At 39.8% G+C, this 18,482-nt stretch overlaps 1 protein-coding gene across 2 annotated transcripts in view; it reads right to left on the reverse strand.

Annotated features, from left to right (window-relative positions):
• The window catches only part of KAT7 (lysine acetyltransferase 7), a 32,581-nt gene that overhangs the window by 13,182 nt on the left and 917 nt on the right, over window positions 1–18,482 (reverse strand). Inside the window, exons 2-7 of one of the 2 annotated variants that reach the window (XM_024573002.3) lie at window positions 15,506–15,653; window positions 12,741–12,917; window positions 10,959–11,198; window positions 7,033–7,115; window positions 3,428–3,517; window positions 1,901–1,999 (exon numbers count right to left, since the gene is read on the reverse strand). In XM_024573002.3, coding sequence (XP_024428770.1) covers window positions 1,901–1,999; window positions 3,428–3,517; window positions 7,033–7,115; window positions 10,959–11,198; window positions 12,741–12,917; window positions 15,506–15,653 — 837 coding nt within the window. The remainder of the gene's footprint in view (window positions 1–1,900; window positions 2,000–3,427; window positions 3,518–7,032; window positions 7,116–10,958; window positions 11,199–12,740; window positions 12,918–15,505; window positions 15,654–18,482) is intronic. The other variant, XM_024573003.4, reaches the window with a different exon arrangement.

Here is an 18,482-nt window from a genome sequence, read left to right on the forward strand (position 1 = left end):
CTTACCATGGCACTCACTACAAGTATCCTTTCACAGGAAAGAAACTCCACAAACGAAATTTCCCTTTTAAACCTTTGGCTCTAGCCCTTCCCACTCCATCACAGACTCCACCTCCCACCCACAGGGTAGAAGATAATGGCAGTCAGGTGGAGTGAATGGCCCCTCCCAGGAAGGACATTATAGATTTCACACACACATTAGCACATGAAGAAACCATCCACCAGTACCTTTACTCCTAGTCAAATTCTTTACGGCTAACCTGGGCCCATCTGATGGCTATCTTTCTGAATGTGGGCTCTGTCACCTAAGATTTAGGTTCTAAGTATTAGCTACTTCTAGTTTCAGGAACTTTTTTTTCCTATCACTATAGGTTAGTTTTACCTACTCTGAAAGTTCTTATAAACGGTAAACTTTCTTTTTAAAGCTTGAAAAAATATACCATTCAACATTTGCTTCAGGAAGGTTGGGTCCAAATAACCACTCAAACTACTGGAAAGCAGATGTTTGTAAGATAAATTTCAGGAGCTTTTACTTTAGACATTCTTTCTGCTTGTATGATTCTGGGCAAATTACCTCTCTCAGCCTGTTTCCCATGTATAGAACAGGTGCAACACCATCTATCCTCGCTACAAAGACAATGGGGGCAACGGTACCACAGCGCCTAGCACAGGCACTCAATAAATGGAATTACATGGTACCGTATCATTACACCTCTACCCAACTTGTAGATAAACACATTTAACAAGACAGAGAGAAAAACACCACCTTGCACCCTACAGCCCACCACTAGAGCCCTTCCGCTACAAACCCAACACTATCTGGGGTGGGCGCGCAGCTACACATCCGCCCACAACCACCCTCATCTCACGAGGGCCCATCTCCACTCACTCACGAGGTCGCTTTCAAGACAGGGAAGACGACCAAAAAAGTAAGCGCATCGTTTGGCATACTTTTGTCTGAGCGAAGCCATGCTGACTGCCTAAGAAGTCAGCCACAGACCATACTTCTAATAACCTACTCCAGTGACTTCCAACTCCACTGGAACAATAAAAAGCACCCTCGGACAATGACTCGGTGGATCGCAGGCCAAAATCTCAACAGTGGTTTGTTTATACAATGTCTTGGAGGGTCATTTTTACCGGAATTTTTCTTCCCTATTTTTTTGGTATTTTCAACAGTAAGCATTTGTTAATAAGTTTACAATAAAGTAAATCTTTACTTAAAATTAAATTTATACAAAAACTTTTGAAGAATTTTTAACAAAATGAGGAAATTAGTTCAAGATATTAAGTGAGAACAGAATTCAAAGCTGTACTTATAGTAATAAACAAATGATGTATATAAGGCATTATGTAAAAAAGTAAGGTACATCCCAAAATGCTAACTGGAGTTATTTTAAGGCAGTAGATTAATGTGTATTTCTGTATACTTTACTTAATTGTTCTTTATTTTCTATTGCAAATGTGCATAAATTTTAAAACTAGAACAAAAAAGTTTAAAATACCACAAAAAGATTTATAGACTATATCACTGAATACTTTTTATGATGTAGGAATTTTATTTTTCCGTCAAAATAAGTGGACTACAGCTAAACTTGAACATTTTTCCTTATACAGCCATTGTGATATTTGTTTGAACGGGTAAATTTAACCCTTTAAAGCTAAAGTTTACAAACAACTAGAGGATTGAACTTTTTTTTTCATCTAAATTCTAAAAGTATTTTGTTTTTGGAAGACCTCTGGCTTCCACTCTTACCAGCCTGGTTTGGGGGAATACAGTAAACTCAACTGCCACAGAGGAGTCCTTCTACTTAGAGAGAACACCAAACAGCAAATCTAAAAAACAGAAGCTTAGAAACCAAAAGGAGTTCATGCTCTTACAGTATTTAACTTTTTCTCACCATATATTTCTCTTTCTGTTCTTTGCTCAGCCCAGAATTTCTTTTCTTCCTGAGTTCAGCAACTTTTTCTTTGTATCGCAGCTGCCTCTCTGTTGGTGCCTAAAAGGAAAAGGAAAGAAAATTGATCTAAGCTAGCTAGAAAACTCATTGTGCGATTAGCTGCAAAATGAAAGTAACAAAAAGTAAGGGTGGGGTGTGTCAGATGTGTTACAACTGCCCTGTGAAAACTATTAGCAATTTAAAAATTCCAAATCAAGTGCCCTGGGCACTTAGACCAGTACCCTGTCAGTTACTATGAGTTCAGGAATGTACTTATTTTAATATTAACCCAAACATAAATTAAGGATGGAAGTCTCCACCAAAGCAAAAGGATTAAAATAAAGATCATTTCAATTCAGTAAGATTTATCGAAAGCTTACTGTTTTCCAAATAGTGACACAAAAAAGAATAAAAATTTAAAAACTGAGTAAGAATAGAACCCAAGACAGACAACGAAGAAAAGCGTAGCTACGACTTATAGAGTGCTATTACCTGCCAAGCACTAGGGGCAGGTATGTTATTATGCATGCTTTAGCTCACCACCCTGCCAGGTAGGTATTATTCACTCCTTTTTATTAACAAGAAAATAAAGTTTAAGGCAGTTAGGCTGACCTGCCCAAGACCACAATGCTAGAGTAAAAGAACCACAGAATTCAAATTCAGATCTGTTTGACTCCAAAGCCAAACTTCTCCCTCATCACCATGCTTCCTCTGCCATCCAGCTATAATCTAATCACAAAAACAGACATCATATGATGAGCTATGTATATACAATATGTGACAAGCGCTAAACTAACATTCTGAGAACATTACAGTGGAAATGCATGAGGAAGAAATTCATTAATTGTAGGGGAAGTTTGGGGAAGAATTTCTACAGTAGCTGAGAGTTGCACAAGGCCTTGAAGGATAAATACATTTTCTTCTTGGTATAGGTATAGAGTTTGGAGCAGAAACACAAGAGCAGAGACCAAAGGCATTGAGAGAGGAACAAGGAATTAATGTCCAGAGAGGTGGAAGAATTAGGGTAAAGCAGCATTTTGGAATTCAAGGGAAGAGAGAAGTAGAAGAAAAATGACATCAGCAAATGTCAAATGTTAAGGAAAAGTCACTGGTGATCTTGGAAACGTGCCAGCAGAGTGGAAGGATTTGAAGATAAATTACAATGGGTTAAAAAGGAGACGCAAAATGAGGAAATAGAGCAGCAGGTATAATCTTTCAAAGAATCAGCATTATCTTTTATTATTATATATTATCATTACCATTATTATAAATTGCATGATTCCTTCATTTATGATGTAGAAGTGTTTGTTTCATGAAAATTTCCCACTTGAAAAACAAGTATGATTCTGAGTTTGACTAAAGACCAGTTACTTAGACATACCATGGAACAACAAGAGGCAAGGGTTACCTAAGGACAGTCATGGGCAGAGGATACCCAAGACTTGGCTCTCAAACTGGGAATGGCCAGAGCTTTAACAAGGGCCGTACCTGATGCCTGGTTGCATGCCTGTTGTTGTCATCTTGCCTGTGGGACAGCATCCTTTCTTCTATCTGCTTATCCCGGCTCTGTGCTCTCACCTGCAACCATCAACAGCGTCAATAAATCCACCTGCTTCTACAACTACGTTTACTTAGTGCATAAGAATACAAGAATAAATCCACTGAATTTATGTGGCACTTTTACTTCCAAAGGGTCTTCACATTTATTCTCACAAAATCTGTAAGACACAGGTAAAGCTTCACAATCTGTTTTCCAGCCATCAACTGAGAATCAGAGAAATCAAACAATTACAGCTAAATCTTGGTGGTAAAGCTAAGAATTTAATTAAAGTTTAACGAAAACTCTGACCTGGACTCTCTCCACTGTACAATGAAAAAGAAACAAGAACAGAGGAAGTACAAAGAACAGAGTGAAGTACAAAGAAAATGTCAGATACCTGCAGTCAAGTCTATAGGGAAACTTAACTCTGTGGTTAAAACAAATCACATTAGCTCTCCAACAATTTCAGTTTTGTCCTCTGATATACAACTCATATACAACTGTCTAGATAACTTCAAACACTCAAACTCAGCATGGTCCAAACAGAAGACTGACACTCCCCTACAGCTCTGTTCCACCTCAGATCTTCCCTACACCAAGAAAGAGCAACTCTCTACAAGTGGTCAGGCCAAAAACCCGAATGTTGTACTTGATTCTTTTTCTCCTACACCTCACATCAAATCCATCAGCAAGTCTATTAGGCTCCTTCAAAATATATCCCGAGTCCAACCAATTCTCACTACCTCCACTGATACAACACCAGTCCGGTCACCATCCACTGCCTGAACTTGAGAGCAAGCTTCTAACTAGACTACCGAGTCAGCTCTTCCCTTTCCAGTCCATTCTCCCCACACTAGCAAGCTGTGATTTTTGAAAAGGGTTTATGAAGTTACATCACACTGCTGCTAGAGCCCTCCAGATGCTCCCACAGTCATCGGAATACAAACACACTCCCTGTGCCAGGACCCACAGGTCCTTTATGATCTGGATCCAGCTTCCTCACTCCCCACCTCGCTCCAGCCACACTAGTCAGGTTTTGGCCCCTCAAACCCAACAGTTTACCCTACCTCACAGCCTCTGAGCTTGTTCATCCTTCTACATAGATCTCTCCTCCTGGATCTTGATATAACTGCCTCTTTATTGTCAGCCGTGGCTCAGGTCGAATATCAACACCTCCAACAGGCCTTCCTAACAGCCCAAGCGAAAGAGGAGCCACACCGCCCAACACCCCAAAGCAGCCACTTTCTGTATCTTTAGTCTTTGTGTCTCTTACATTTCCCACTACATGAAATTCTTATTACTTACTAATTTATGTGTTGATTTTGCCTCCCACCATGAGAATGCGAACTCCTTTGAACGCACAGCCTTTTCTCTCATTCAAAGAACTGACACTTAAGATACCAACACTGTCACCTACGGTCACAGAAATCTAGGGCTGAATAAACATGGCCGTATCACTGTGGGCAACTGTTTACCAAGAAACTCAGAGTAACCACGTATATTCAAGGACTTCAAAAATGCTAAAGCTTTTAATAAATGTGAGGAATTAGTCTAATCTCTCCATTTGGGATTCTAAATATAGTAAAAATATGTGCCTCCCAGAAATTCTCCTGAGTCTCCAAACACATGTTCCAGTGGTAAAGATGGGTTATGCTGAGCCTGACTCCCCTTGAAAAGAAAAGCACAAAAGAGGGAAAAAACAGGCAATGCTTTCCTTTTTTTTCAGAATTTTCTTCCACAACGGGTATTTTTATTTTCATTTTTTAAAAATAAATTGCTTAAGGTAACATGTTCCTATTGCTACAGGCCAACAATTGTAACTTATACCTCAGCAAGAGTTTTATGTAAAACCAGTGACAGTATCAGATCGTTCTATTCAGAAATCAGAGAGAGGAGACAACTCTCAAAAACCAGAGATCACAGCTATTTTCAGAGAAAGCAGCGAGCGCATAACGGCTTCTCAGCTCTGACGCAGATGTTGGCCGGGCTGCTCCTGTTCTGACTTGGTCTCAGACCAATAGGGAGATAACAGAAGAATAACAGGAAGACCTACCACTTACTCTTACACAGAGCAAAAGAAACTGCCTTGCTTATAGAAGAGATTTGGAATGAAGAAAACAGAAGTGTCCTCAACCTTAAAATCCATGTAAGCACTGACAGCATACTACTTTGCTGAAAGACTGAACACATAAAGAAACTTTCCATTCTGTGCTTGGCTTGTAAATGAGAGAACAAATTTCTGAATCAGAGAGAGGTAATGTCAGCTGGGGAATCTAATTTTTCTCAGGATGAAACTGCCTCAGATAAGAAACAACCTGTGACCCTGGACTTATTAACAAAACAACAAGCACAAAAACAATTAATGCTTTGTTTCAACCAGCTTGGATAACCGGTACAAATGCTACCTGAGCAATCCATTTATGGTAATTAACAACATTTCCGACTCTTGCTTCCCTATAATTAGTTTTCTGGTTCCATCCTTGGTAGCAGCAACCCACACAGAAACATATAAAATAGGATCTTAGGTTCCACTCCTAAATCCATTATTCTAAAATCACAAAGGTTATTTACGACTATATTTATCAAGAATTTAAAACAAGAATTAGCCAAGAATAACTGAGAGTAATAAAAAGGAAGAGTACTCCACAGAAAGAGACAAAGAATAACGAAAAACTTTTTTTTAAATCCTAACCCAAGGATATGCTTATTGATTTTGAAGAGAGGAGAAAGGAGGGAGAGAGAGAGGGAAAGAAACACTGATGTGAGAGGGAAGCATTGATCAGTCGCCTCTCGTACATACCCTGACAGTGGGACTGAACCCGCGACCTAGGCTCGTGCCCAGACTGGCAAAGGAGCCCATGACCTTCGGATCACAGGACAGTGCTCCAACCAGTGGAGCCACACTGGCCAGGGCTGAGAAACTTTTTAAAAGCAAAATGTTTTCATAGATCTATAAGAAGAGAACCTACCTAATGCATAAATATTGAGACCACATATTTATGCAAATGAGACCTCAGTGAAAAAGGTCCCTACCAGTCTTTTAACTTTCAATGAAAAATAATACAGTATAAGGTGATGTTCCAAATACTCCATGGATAACCTCCTTGTTAACTTCTTTCAAAGCACTCATTATGTACTGTACTTGATTCTTTTATCTGTCTAACCGTTGTTTTTAAAAAGTGTTTTGTTTCCCCCACCAGAAATTTTTTAAAAGATTTTATTTATTTACTTTCAGAGAGAAGGGAAGGGAGGGAGGAAGAGGAGAGAAACACTGATGTATGAGAGATATGTTGATCAGCTGCCTCTCACACACTCCCAACTGGGGACCTGGCCCACAACTCGGGCATGTGCCCTGACTGGGAATCGAACCAGTGATCTTTGTGTTTGCAGGCCAGCGCTCAATCCACTGAGCCACACCGACCAGGGCCCCCTCTAGAATTTAAGAGTGAGAACCTTGCCTACTGTCCTCACTGGAGCCCTACTGTTTAGCAAAGGGCCTGGCAAATGGTAAGCACTCAATAAGTGTAAGTTGAAGAAATGAGAACACAATTACCTTGCATTCGTCAGCTGAGAGGTTGTGATAGAGTGGGCATCCTGAGATGGAGAAATGTCTCTCGTGTTTTCCTGTAAGATGTCCTGTTAAAGGAAGGGAAAACAATCTCAAGATGGAAAATTTAAACTTAGAAAGTGCTATTTTTCTCCAAAAACAAAAAGGCTGGTTTTTCTTTTTCTTTCTAAAGATTTTATTTATTTTTTAGAGAGAGTAAGGGAGGGAGAAAGAGAGGGAGAGAAACACCAATGTGTGGTTGCCTCTCACACACCCCCCCCACTGGGGACCTGGCCTGTAACCCAGGCATGTGCCCTAACTGGGAATTGAACTGGTGACCCTTTGGTTTGCAGGCCATGCTCAATCCACTCTGCCACACCAGCCAGGGTGGTTTTTCTTTTTTTTCTTTTTTTCTTTTTGCTGTGTCATTTTTACCAGATATATGTCTGGTCAAAGAGACTGAATCAGACAGACTGAATCCATCAAAGGTAAGTGCCATTAAGGGCCATAAGTTGCACCCACAATAAATTCTTTTCTTCCACAGGCTGGATCTGGCAATATTTGCACATACTTGTGTAGGTTCAATATAAATTGTAATTCCCTCTATTCTGATACGTATTTCTCAAATTCTAAAATGTCATAAAGTCATATTACAATAAAGGCACAAAATCACAAGCAGGAATTTTCTCTTTTGGTAAAATTTAACTTTCTTATGCTAAATGGATCAAATCATATGTGTAATGAGTGTACTTTCTGTTTTGCAATTCTATCTACCTGATGAACTTCTTTAATAATCAACAGAAACTTGTAAAAAATGGAGAACAAAACAGTCTTTTCTATCATATAAGCAAACACATTTTGGTAACTTTGGACCAAATTAAATGTATTCATTTTTTGGAGAGGGGAGGCTGGTTTTGTTTAAAGATTTAGGCTTCTTCCATAACCAAACTTCTAAACAGGCAGTTTGTACAAGGCCCTCTTGTGAGGGTGGTGAGCATCATTTCCTTTCTAAGTATCTCCTCAACCGGAAGGTGTATAAAACAGCTAAGACTGAGAGGGCTGGTGCGACAATGCTAGTGGAGTACAAAGACAAACTGGCTAAGCTAAAAACCGCAAGCCTGCAAATATCTTTATTTTTCTTTCGTGGAAAAAAAAAAGACATTTAATTTTGAGTAAAGGAGACACTGGGATTTAAAAAAGTATACAACATGACTTACAGAATAAGCTTTAGAGGGCAAAAACAGTCCAAGTTCTGAAGGAGAGGGGAATTACTATGAGATATACAGGCTGCCATTCCTCTGGAATTGTATTATTAAAAATATAATTTTAGAAATCCACACAATTTATCTTGAGCACAAAAAACTACCCTCAGTGGTCAAACACTATATATAAAATGTAAAGTGTCACTGCTATAGCAAGCCTTTTTAGATGTTATGCATTTATAACTGCTGAGTAAATTATCCAAGTCATGTCTTATTTTATAATATTTTAACTGAAACCAATTTAATGTGTTCATATTAAAAATTTTAAAACGATAGCTCATCTAGCAATTCCACAGCTATGAATTTATCCAATAGATTTTCTAGAAAGACACCAAAATACATACATACAAAACTACCCATTACTCTATTGTTCAAAATAGGTAAAAATGAGAAATAATCCAAATGTCAATCAACACAGGACAATTTAAATAATTTATGAACTATCAATACAATGGAATTCTTTGTATCCTCTAAGTGCTAATAATGTAAAATATTCAAGATGTCAAACCAATCATTGTATATTTTTAATGAATAGCAACAAGAAATATGTGTGTACACATACGAGTGTATTTTTTAAATGCTCACCCAAAGATATGTTTACTGATTTTAGAGGGGGGGGGAGAGAGAAAGAGAGTGTGAGAAACCCATGTGAAAGAGAAATGGTGATCAGTTGCCTCATGTATGTACCCTGACTGGGTGGGGATTGAACTTGCAATCTTTTGGTATAAGAGGCAATGCTCCAACCAACTGAGCCACCCAACCAGGGCCTTACTGAATGTTTTCCAAGTGGCAGACACTTTTTTAAGTTCTGGTGATGTAATTGGGAACATGTCAAAATCCCAGCCCTCTTAGAGGTAACTAACTGAGGAAGACAAACCAGACAGGTAAGTATTCAACTACGGATACGTGCTATGGAGGAAAATAAGTATGAAGTGCAGAGAGGGTAGGATAATGTTTGTGTGCACACACACAGTAGGCTGGGGAAAGCCACCCTGATAAAGTGACGTCTGAGCAGAAAGAAGTGAGAAAGAGCCATGAGTATCTGGGGAACAAGCACTAAGCTTAGAGGGAACAGCAAGCGCAGAGGGGCCTGGGGCATGAGAATGCTTAAGCAGAGCGGCCAGAATGGAGAGGAAGGGATGACATCAGAAGGTATGTCGGTTATGCCCTGGACTTAGCCCCTTAATGAGGCAGACCAGAGGGTAAACACAAATCTATTGCATTTGAGGAAAATTTACTTTGACTTTTGGTTTTAATGTACCGGCACAGTTTGAAAAGTATGAACCTGAGCATCCAAAATTATTATTAATCTTGTTCCACTCCTTATCTTAGGCCAAACAACGGCATTAACTTTAAAAAAAAAAAAAAAAAAAAAAAAAAAAAACCTTTGGTATAAAAGTATTATGTGCTTGTGAAAAGTTAAAACCCTATAGAAAGGCTTGAAGTGCGTAAGTAAAAGTTCTCCCTCACTTGTATGCCCCAGATATATATTCAACAAGTATTTATTGAATGACTAGCTCAACCCAGTACATAAAATAAACAATTTAGGGATGCATGGATAGTGACTAGCAGAGTGGAGGAAAGTTCCCTCTCTTCCTGTGTAGTAAGCAGATCCCCTTATCCTCTTAAAGTACGTTAGCTATCTCTTGCTTGTACTAGGCTTTATATGATGTCACCTAATCTTAATTTTTCATTATTTGTCCCAAGGAAATTGACTTGGGCCTGAAACAGTTATCTTGGACAACTATTGTGGCATTCAGAGGAACTTTAGCTGTTTTTTATGCATTTGGATGGGTTGAATTTTTTTAGAAACTGCCGCTAAGATCTGGGAAGGATTCAAATAAATAAAATACTAGGGAAAATGTACGGTAGCCTGCAAAGCATCAACTTACTCTGTTCTACCGTTTTTTCTGAACCTGCTAGCCACATTCAAAGGCTAAATTTGAGATGTAGACCCAGTAGGGAAAGGCCCCTTATCTCCCAATCAGCACCTTCCAACTCTAGACAAAAGCTTAAGCCCAACGTCTGCACCTAGCTCACCTAGGGAGCATAAACAAGGTTTAAGCCATGACAAGAATCCCTCAGCAAGGGTTCACAGTTTGTCAGAACAATAAAATACTCATTTATCTGAGAAAAAATGTTTATCTAGTTTACACTTACTAAATACACAAAGCAACAAGACCTAAAAGTACTGAATTCACAAAAGGCCAGAGGTCTCATCTGTAGTTTTTAAGTTTCATTGCCTCTTGATAAATATATAATCTGCTTTTCTCATTTCCTTAACAGCCATGGCCACACAACCACTATTCCGCACTAGCTTACACGCTATTAATCCTCATTAAGCTTGCACTATGTACCATACAATGAAATATTGGGAGATAACTGGTCTTCTGTTTCATTTTTACTAGAAAAGGGAGAGAATTTTTTCACTGGGAAAAAGTTCTCAATAAACTGAATGGTGCACCACAGTTAATTTCCAGATCTTTTATTACGGACAACAGGCCACAAAGCAGAAATGCTTTTAAGTGGGCAACTAATTCACTGTTACTCTAAGCATGCGATCACTGAATGACCCAAGAAGCTAGATCGCAGCGGAACACTAAACATTTTGGGGTGATCCTAAATCCAGAGGGAGAGGGAACCACAGAACACAGGGTGTCGTAAACTTACCCAGAGAGTTACAGCCTGGTGTAGGACACTTCATATTGAAGTTGTAGCTTTCATGGAAGCGACGGCGCTTAGGGCGATGAGAGAGGTCGCTGCCTGAGTCCTTTAGGGACATGTCCTTGGCAATGCTCTCATCATGAGACACATTGGGGCTGGAGATGTCTATGTCAGACTCAGAAGAAGGTGCATTTCCAGTTGGAGTTCGAGGCGGAGACTCATCATGATCAGCTGTATTTTTCGTTTCTAAAGTAAAAGCAATTGGTAAAACTCATGAACAGTGTTCATTTAGTTGGCAGCTTACTATTCAGAAGACTTTATGGGCTTCCCAAATCCTCTATGATTTGACTGGTAACTTTTAGCCATTTCACTCTTGCAAACGCTAAATGGAAAATGAAGAAAAAAGAACACTTTTTGGGGGCAACTTTAAATTCTGACTAAAATTGAATTTGTGAGTTATCTAATACTTTCACTTATCTGTGTTTCTCCTAAGCCCCCAATCAAGGCCAATCAAAAGTGGATGGAAATAAATTTTTAAAAACATCACCAAACCACTCCATCTCCAAGAGATACACAGGATGGAAGACAAAGAAAATGTTTGTCTCTCCAGATAACACTAAACAGACTTGGTGTGAAAGTGTGAATAGACTTGACTCTTGAGTTAGCAGTTGGTAACCTAACAACTCCAGACTCTAGATCAGGGCTTGCAAACCAAATGCCTACAGGGCCTGAGCAAGGCCAAACAGAGAGATAATCGTCCCTCTCAAGGGACAACTACCAACTATTCCTGGGTGAATGGCCATCTGAGGTGCCCAGAGCTTTCCATTTTAGAAAAGAAACTAGTAACCCAGGTTTTCATATAAAATTTCTGTATTTTAAAATACTGGCAACAAATTTTTTTTTTTTTTAAGTAAATACTGAGCAAGCAAACCAACCAACCAGCCATGTTGGCAGGCTAGAAGCTCACCAGTCTGTAATCTCTGCTCTAAGGCCTCTGATTAGGGCTGGAGAATCACAGTCTCAATAGCTTACCATCCCCATCACTGAAGGATACCTCTTCTCAGAAATTCAGAGCTAAGTGGACTGATAAGCATGGCTGTAAGAAAATCTGGTCCATCAAAACGGATGGACCACGTGATTTCACTTATATGTGGATTCGAAATGCCAAAATAAACAAAACAAACTCCTAGATACAGAGAACAAACTGAAGGTTACCAGATGGAAGGGGCATTGGGGAGCTGGGTGGAAAAGGTGATGAGATTGAGAAGTACATATCAGTAGTTACAAAATAGCCATGGGGATGTAGAGTACAGCACAGGGAATATAGCCAGTGACCTTTTCATCACTATGTATGGTGCCAGGTGGGTACTAGAATTATTAACACCTTGTAAATTATGTAATTGTCTAACCACTATGCTGTATGCCTGAAGCTTATTAATAAAAATATTACCAAATGTCAACTGTATTTGAAAATTAAAATTTAAAAATTATTATTTTTTTTTAAAGAAAATCTGGTCCAAGCCTTCTTCATCTGTAGGTAAGAGGTGCCCAGTCCCTTCTGCCTACTGCAGATCCAGTCTAACAGACCCAGCTATTCTGAATCTCACACACATTCCAGTACCAAACCGTCCTTGGCATGACATCAGGAAGCAATCAGGCAAACAGCATGCACCTAGCTGAAATTTTGTCAGTATCAGGCACCCACCTGCAGTGGCCTGAAGCCTTCCTTACGAAGAAATTGACTACAACCTCCCTATATTGGGTCCAAATTATCCCACACCCACTCACCTCTATCTGAAAAGTCAATCACTTGCTCAGTTTCTGAGCCAGAAGAACGCGTCTGCCGAAGAGGGTATTTTTTTGGAGTCACCGGGGTAGGCTGCTGCTGACTACGGGTCACTCTCCTGGTAGAATAAACAGGCTCCTCGGTGCCAAAAGACTGCAAATTTCGAACAGGGCTGGAATCTGAAAAGATAATACAATAATTTTTTTTAAAAAGAAAGGAACTCTTGTACTTCCTATCCATATTAGCATGTAGGCCCTCATTCTTCATATTTCACAAAATCCAACAAACCTTTAAAATATCTATTTTAGTAAATACAAATTAGCAGCAGAGCCTAAATCAGGCAAAGAGATGAAATGTCATGAAGAATTAATAGTTTAGGTTCTGTAATCAAGGCTGAAGAAGATTCAACTCCACTCTACCATACCAACTAGCTGTGGCAACTCAGGCCAGCTTAATCGCTCTAAGCCTTTTGCCTCACCCTTAAAAAAGGGAAAATACTAGCAGCACATTCTTCACTGTTTGTTTGTGAGGAATAAATGAGATAATGTATGTAAAGGAATTAACATGATGCCTGATACATAGATCTAGTGCTTTATAAGTAACAGTTGCATCCTCTCTTTCTTCCCTTACTCTAAGCCAGCATAAAACAAATGGGCTATTATTAAAGGTATAACAATATATAGACATCTCCTTTCTTTAGGAATCTTTTTTCTTCCTGATTACCCTCTCTGATACCCTGAAGCAAAATCATAATAGATTCTGATTCATAAAGACTTACAAAATAATACAACTTTTACAATTCTTTTGGATTGCAAAACCTGTTTTGAAGCACCTAGCAGTTTTCTACATCTCCAGGCTGATGACATTTATAAAAGGAGTCAAAGAAATTCAAAGCTGAAATTAAAGCCTATTTTAAACAGAAAATTGAAATTCTCAAACTTCTGTGTAAGGCAGCACAGTTAGGTGATCAGTTTGCACACCTCCAGGTGGCTACTTAAAACGTAGTCTACCTTTCACTGTAGAGAGGGCTGCCTAACACAGACTACACTGTGAATGGCGTCCCCAGCAGCTGTGCAACTCTGTGGCCATGGACTATATAGCTGGAAAGAGACTCAGAACTCATGTAGTTCCCAGCTGTTTTGAATACTTAAAACTTTTAGCCCTGGCTGGTGTAGTGGATTGAGCGTGGGCCTGTGAAGCAACGAGTCACTGGTTTGATTCCCAGTCAGGGCACATGCCGGGGTTGCAAGCCAGGTCCCAAGTAGGGGACACATGGAGGCAACCACACATTGATGTTTCTCTCCCTATCTTTCTCCCTCCCTTCCCTTTTCTAGAAATAAATACATGAAATCTTTAAAGAAATAAACAAACAAAAAATAAAAAACTTTTAGGTGTCCAGGGCATGACCAATTATACCTTCTAAGAACATTATGACCTTTCCTTTGACTATACTGCTCCTTCTGCCTGTAATAACATTTCCCGTTTTTCAACTTGTAAATTTCCACTAGATTCTTTAAAATTTCCATCTGGGAGTCCTGCCTTCATCTGGATGCCCCATTTCTTGGCTTCCACAGTAAACGACGCAAACCTCTCTCTGAGTCCTTAACACAATGCATTACAATGACCAGTGCACACTATCTGTTATCTCACACTAAACTGAGCGGTCCTTGAGGGCATCACCTGATTCTTCTATCCCGGTGCTCCAGTTCCCGGCATACTACCTGAATTAACAGTAGCCACTTGCCGATATATTAAATTCAAAAATAAAGTTAGGAACAGTTATTAAAGAGAATATTCCCACTTTCTTGCTTGAAAAACTAATGTTTTTCTCTAATGTTCACATAGCACTAACCAAATCAGCACTATTTAAGTGCTCAAAGTATATTGTATTTCCCCCCTTAATATAGTGATCATCAGTTTTCTGTATTAACTGCAACCCTCCTTCCTCCCCAGAGAATCCCAGAGCAGAGCCAGGATGGATCAGAGGTGCCTTCCAAATCTAAGCCCAGATGGCTAATTGCTCTAGGAAAAAGTTTAACAATTGCAATTGTTAAACTTTTAACACAGAAATTCTCTATTCTTTACTAACATAGCAAAATTCTGGGTATTTACAACTTATAATTGAATCAACTGTTTGTATCTGTTAATTGCATATCTGACTATATACAGAATTAAACATGGTTTTAGAAGTATTGGGCCCCCATCAATAACAAGTTCAAGGGACTAGTCCAAGTCCCTAAAAGTACACCATTCCAACAGAAAGTGAAATTATAACATTCCCACTTCACTGACAGGAAAACTGTAATCTAAAAAGTTAAACCACCAGTCCCCAACCTTTTTGGCATCAGGGACCAGTTTTATGGAAGACAACTTTTCCATGGACCCCCAGGGTAGGGGGTATAGTTTTGGGATGACTCAAGTATATTACATTCAAGCTCACCTCCTGCTGTGCAGCCCGGTTCCTAACAGGCCTGGTACTGGTCTGCAGCCAAGAGGTTGGGGACCCCTGAGTTAAATGACTCAAGACATACATGTGCTACACATTCATTATACCAGACAAAATTCTTTTGGGTCTAAAAATTGGACAGCATCCCCAAAGGAATCATTTTTAAAGACCTGATGCTTGTGTTGTCATTTACCCTGCATTTCACCAGATTCTGGCATCTGTGTCAAGCCATGCAACCAATTTCCACATTAACACAATAATGCGATGACCAGTCAGTTGGTTGTGAGGTGTGGTGTGGTCAGGAAGACAGAAGCCTTTTACCTTGGGAACTCTGGCTCAGCCGGGCTGAGGAGCGAGTGATTCGGGCAGATCGCCGAGATGTGCCATCGCTCTCTGAACTGTCTGTGTGCTCGAGATCTGTAGAAAAATCGGAATCTTCGGTTCCATCTGAACTACTGCCTGCATTCCTCTGTAATACCATAGATCCAGACATTAGCACAGAAACATTAATCTGTGGGTTTGTATTAACACTGGAAATAAAACGAACCACAATGCTGAAAACACAACGTTCAAACCTAAAAAAGGATTCCACAGCTAACTTCCCTTTATTTTCAACATTTAAAAGGAACAACCTACAATTAATGTGCCTTTATTAAATAAATGAAGAAAGAGCCCTGGTCTGGCTCAGTGGATTGAGCGCTGGCCTGCGAAACAAAGGGTCTCTGGTTCGATTCCTGGCCAAGGCACATGCCTGGGTTGTGGGCCAGGTCCCCAGTAGCGGGTGCGCAAGAGGCAATCACACATTGATGTTTCTCTCCCTCTCTTTCTCCCTCCCTTCCCCTCTCTAAAAATAAATAAACAAAATCTTTAAAAAGTAAATGAAAAAATTTAATTCCAAAATTAATTCCTCTTAAGATTAATTGTAAACTAAAGCAAGCCCATTTGGAGGTCAGTATCACAAACTGGAAATAAAAGTATCCAACTCAAAATGACTGGCTGACATAACCATGCACTTACAGGAAGTCCAAGGTAGTAAGAAAACTGTTACTGCCTGACCCCATTTAACCTTAGGGTAGCTTTCGTTCAAAGTCTCTATGTACAGCTATAGCACTTTAAAAAGCCATACACTAATTCAAAATATCATGGTCCATAATTCTGATTCCAAAATAACTTAGGCAGAAAAGAGAGTAAAATTCTTCTTTCTTATGTTATCTACCTTTGAAGCCTCTCCACATGACTGCTAAAAGGGCTTTAAAAAAAAAAAAAAAAAAAAAAGGAAACCTGCACAAGAAGACTTGTAGGATTCATGAACAAGGGATTTTCATCACCTTTTCAATTAACAATTATTTGTCAGTTATTAGCTTCCTAGGGCATGTTTAGCCATGAGGTAACTTTTACCAGTTAAGTATTAACAATATACATTACTAAACCAGGAAGGGAAGAGGGTTTGCAAAACAAAACAAACCACACACCCCCCCCCAATACAAAGCCTCACACTACAAGTCCCCTAATCTTTATTCAAAACCCTTCGGGATCCTGGCTGGTGTGGCTCAGGGGATTGAGTGCCTGCCTGAGAAATGAAAGGTCACAGGTTTGATTCCCAGTCAGGGAGCATGCCTGGGTCAGGCCCCCATTGGGGGCATGCCAGAGGCAACCAATGGATGTTTCTCTCACACATCCCTCTCTTACTCCCTTCCTTCTTCTCCCTCTAAAAAAAAAAAAATAAGTAAATAAAATCTTTCTAAACCCTTAGGGCCAGTTGTGTTTAGAGTTCACAATTTCATCGATTTTTAGAAAGAGAATACTTTCAATAATAACACCCCATAATCAAACACACTATTTCTGCAGCAAAATACATAAACAATACACTCAACAAGACACACAAAAACTATGAGTAGCCTCAGGGCAGTTTAGAACTGGCTTTGCCACCAAATAAGTTACCAAAAAAAACCTCCTTACTTTTTCAAGAGCTCTTTGTATTTGGGGAGAGTGTGGACCTATTCCAAAGCATCAATACTATTCCTGCATTTGCTAAGCCTTAACATAAACAACTACCAACGTAGGTCATTTTTAGACGACGTTAAAAAGTGTAAATATTTTATTTGAAAGCCTCTGTGGAGAGAAAGATGTCTGCAGAAATGAGCAAGAATACCACCCAGCCTTCCAAATAGTTCAAGGGTAATCTGCTTAGAAATGAGCAGAAACCCCGGAATCATAAAAATCTGTAAGATGAAAGGGGGTGGGTGGGAATTAAAGGTCATCTCGTCTAGTTACACAGATGTTTGAATCCCTGATCATCTCTGACCATCCCTTCCTGGCCTGACCTCTTCTCTGGCTTTCACCAAGTCTACTCCCCATCTTGTTCCAGAGCAGACTTACTTGCTCCCTCACTTCCATCCAATAACACCCTGTATATATATACTTCTACATAGAGAATTTACTAGATCCTACAGTTACTTGTATGAATGTCCCACCTCTTCTTCGGACTGTGATTTTTTTAAGCCAGGGGTTATGTCTAATTAATTTTGAATCCCCAGCAATCAGCACACTGCAAGCAGTCAACAAAAATTTGTTACATTAGATTTGTTCTGTAGTGCTGGCTTTGCCATTGCCTAATTGAGTGGCTTGGGGGTCTCCTTTAGGCCTCCGTTCAGCTGTAAAAAGAAAGAATGGGGGTCCCAAGGTGGTCTCCTTAAGTCCCATTAATTCTAGAAAGTTTTTGACTTTATGAACTGCATTTTCTTTTTTTTAAATATATTTATTGATTATGCTATTAGTTGTCCCATTTCCCCCCCTTCACTCCACTCCATCTTGCCCACCCCATCCCTCCCACATTCCGCCCCCCTATAGTTCATGTCCATGGGTCATGCGTATAAGTTCGTTGGCTTCTACATTTCCTATACTATTCTTACCCTCCCCCTGTCTATTTTCTACGTCCATTTATACTACTTATTCTCTGTACCTTTCCCCCCTCTCTCCCCCTCCCACTCCCCTGTTGATAACCCTCCATGTGATCTCCATTTCTGTGGATGAACTGCATTTTCTAGGCACCGTCCAACTAGGCAAATACGAAAAAATTACTGATGGGATGCAATAGGCCATAGTGGGATTCCCTTGGGAGTGGGCGCTGGTTTCCCTACTACCCAGTCACCTGCTTTGTTGTGCCCCCCGCCCGGAAAGGAAGGATGATCCCAAACCCCGCCTCTCCACTTACCAGCATCACCAGCCGGAAGGGCGGGGATTTCTGCCACCCAATCGTGGTCCGCTAAACCGCACCGCCCCCCTCAACGGGACAGAC

This window comes from Desmodus rotundus, chromosome 9 (assembly GCF_022682495.2).
Source record: "Desmodus rotundus isolate HL8 chromosome 9, HLdesRot8A.1, whole genome shotgun sequence".
In the NCBI taxonomy this organism is placed as follows: domain Eukaryota; kingdom Metazoa; phylum Chordata; class Mammalia; order Chiroptera; family Phyllostomidae; genus Desmodus; species Desmodus rotundus.